We start from the raw sequence: 1,617 nt of genomic DNA, 5'->3' as shown, positions 1-1,617 counted from the left end.
ATTGACAACAGATGCAGAAATAAAACCTTCTTGTATTTTCTATACTCCATAGAAGTGGGTCTTCTCTATATTTCTGCACACTTCTGTCACAAAACCATAATTCAAAGCAGAGTATATATAAAAAATACATTAATTTTATGTCTATTTTCACAATCAAGCAATCCAAGGTGGCATCTAAGTAGAAAATACATTAATCATGTACAAAATTCTAATCAACTTGCAGCAATGAAGCTGAATCCACCCCTTCAAAACCCTATCTTCAAATTCCTCTTTCCAATTCCAATCTCAATTTTTTCATCTTCATTCATCATCTTCGTCGCTCTCATCGCTGAAGTACCCAGCTTTCTTCTCTTTCTTCTTGGCAACAACCTTCTCATTCCTCCCCAAAAGCCTCTCATCGGCGCCGCCGTCTACAACCGAAGCCCAATTATCATCCTCAAACCGCTCCGCGCCGCCACCGCCACCGTCCGATCCCTCATCATCATCATCATCGTCATTGTCATCTTCCTCCCTTCGCCGGCTGCCTCTCCCGCCTCTTCCCATACCTCCGCCGCCTCCGCGCCTGCCACGCTTCGGAGGCGGGCGCTGGCGAGGACCCAGGCGGTTGCGGGGACAGTCGTAGGAGAGGTGTCCGGACTGGCCGCACTCGAAGCAGCGGCCAGTGTCCTTGTAGACGCGCTTGCGAATGAACTCCGGAGCGCGGCCGTTGTCGAGTGCGATGGAGGCGGAGAGCGTGCGGCCGTTGAGGATCTTGCCGTGCATTTGATCAGCGGCGCGGCGGGCGTCTTCGCGAGTGACGAATTGGACGAAGGCGACGCCGCGACTGAGTCGGGTATGGCGGTCCTTGAGAACGGTTACGCGGGCAATGCGGCCGAAGGTGGAGAAGAGTGTGTGGAGGTCGGAGTTGGTTAGGGCGTAGTCCAGGTTGGAAACGTAGAGGGTTGATTTCGAGGGAGCCAACGAAGAAGAAGAAGCGGATCCAGCAGCAGTAGTAATAGTCTTAGTCTGGTCTTGGGCCTGGGCCTGGGCTTGGGCAGATGAGGAAGAAGAGCAGAAGCGGTAGTAGAAGATGTCGTCTTCGTCGTCGCTATCGGTGTGTGTAGCTCTCTTGGGTGCCATGCTTTCCTTTCGATTCACGGAAGAGCCTGCCCCCCCGACCCTAAATATATTCTGCTAACGCCGTAAGTGATGTGGCACTCCTTGCCATGCTAAATTAGTAGAACGACGTCGTTTAGACTTTGATACTAAATCTAGTCTAAGACGAAGTCATTTGGAGAACAATCAGAAGGTAGACAAGGTCCTTTACTTTCTGTTTTGTAGATATTTTTGTCTTTGATAATTTTAAAAATATTTTTAAGTCACTAGCCTCTTAAAAATCGGACATCTGAGTCTCTTCATTCATTTGGGTCCGTCAGACCTAACGAAAAATCTGACGTGCTTTGACCTAGCCGTTACGGTGTCCTACGTGGAGGGAGAGTTTTTAAAATCGGACAAATTAATCCCCCTCCTTCAAAACGACGTAGTTTTGAATAGAATCTCTCCACTTCAAAGGCTCGTCCCTTCCCATGCCACCACCACCATATACCGTTGCAACTTCCACAACCATCCCTCTCACCT

The 1,617-nt window shown here is 49.2% G+C and overlaps 1 protein-coding gene across 1 annotated transcript; it reads right to left on the bottom strand.

Moving 5' to 3' along the window:
• Positions 19-1,168, bottom strand: LOC107621591 (U11/U12 small nuclear ribonucleoprotein 31 kDa protein). Its single transcript, XM_016323625.2, has one exon. The coding sequence runs from the start codon at positions 1,117-1,119 to the stop codon at positions 301-303; it is 819 nt and encodes a 272-aa protein (XP_016179111.1). The 5' UTR covers positions 1,120-1,168; the 3' UTR covers positions 19-300.

Source organism: Arachis ipaensis, chromosome B10 (genome assembly GCF_000816755.2).
Source record: "Arachis ipaensis cultivar K30076 chromosome B10, Araip1.1, whole genome shotgun sequence".
In the NCBI taxonomy this organism is placed as follows: Eukaryota; Viridiplantae; Streptophyta; class Magnoliopsida; order Fabales; family Fabaceae; genus Arachis; species Arachis ipaensis.
The sequence above is the reverse complement of the archived record's forward strand: the minus strand, read 5'-3'. Positions and strand labels throughout refer to the sequence as shown.

Excerpts from the sequence above, each read along its gene's own strand:
- LOC107621591 (XM_016323625.2), bottom strand. The coding sequence starts at position 1,119 with ATGGCACCCAAGAGAGCTACACACACCGATAGCGACGACGAAGACGAC.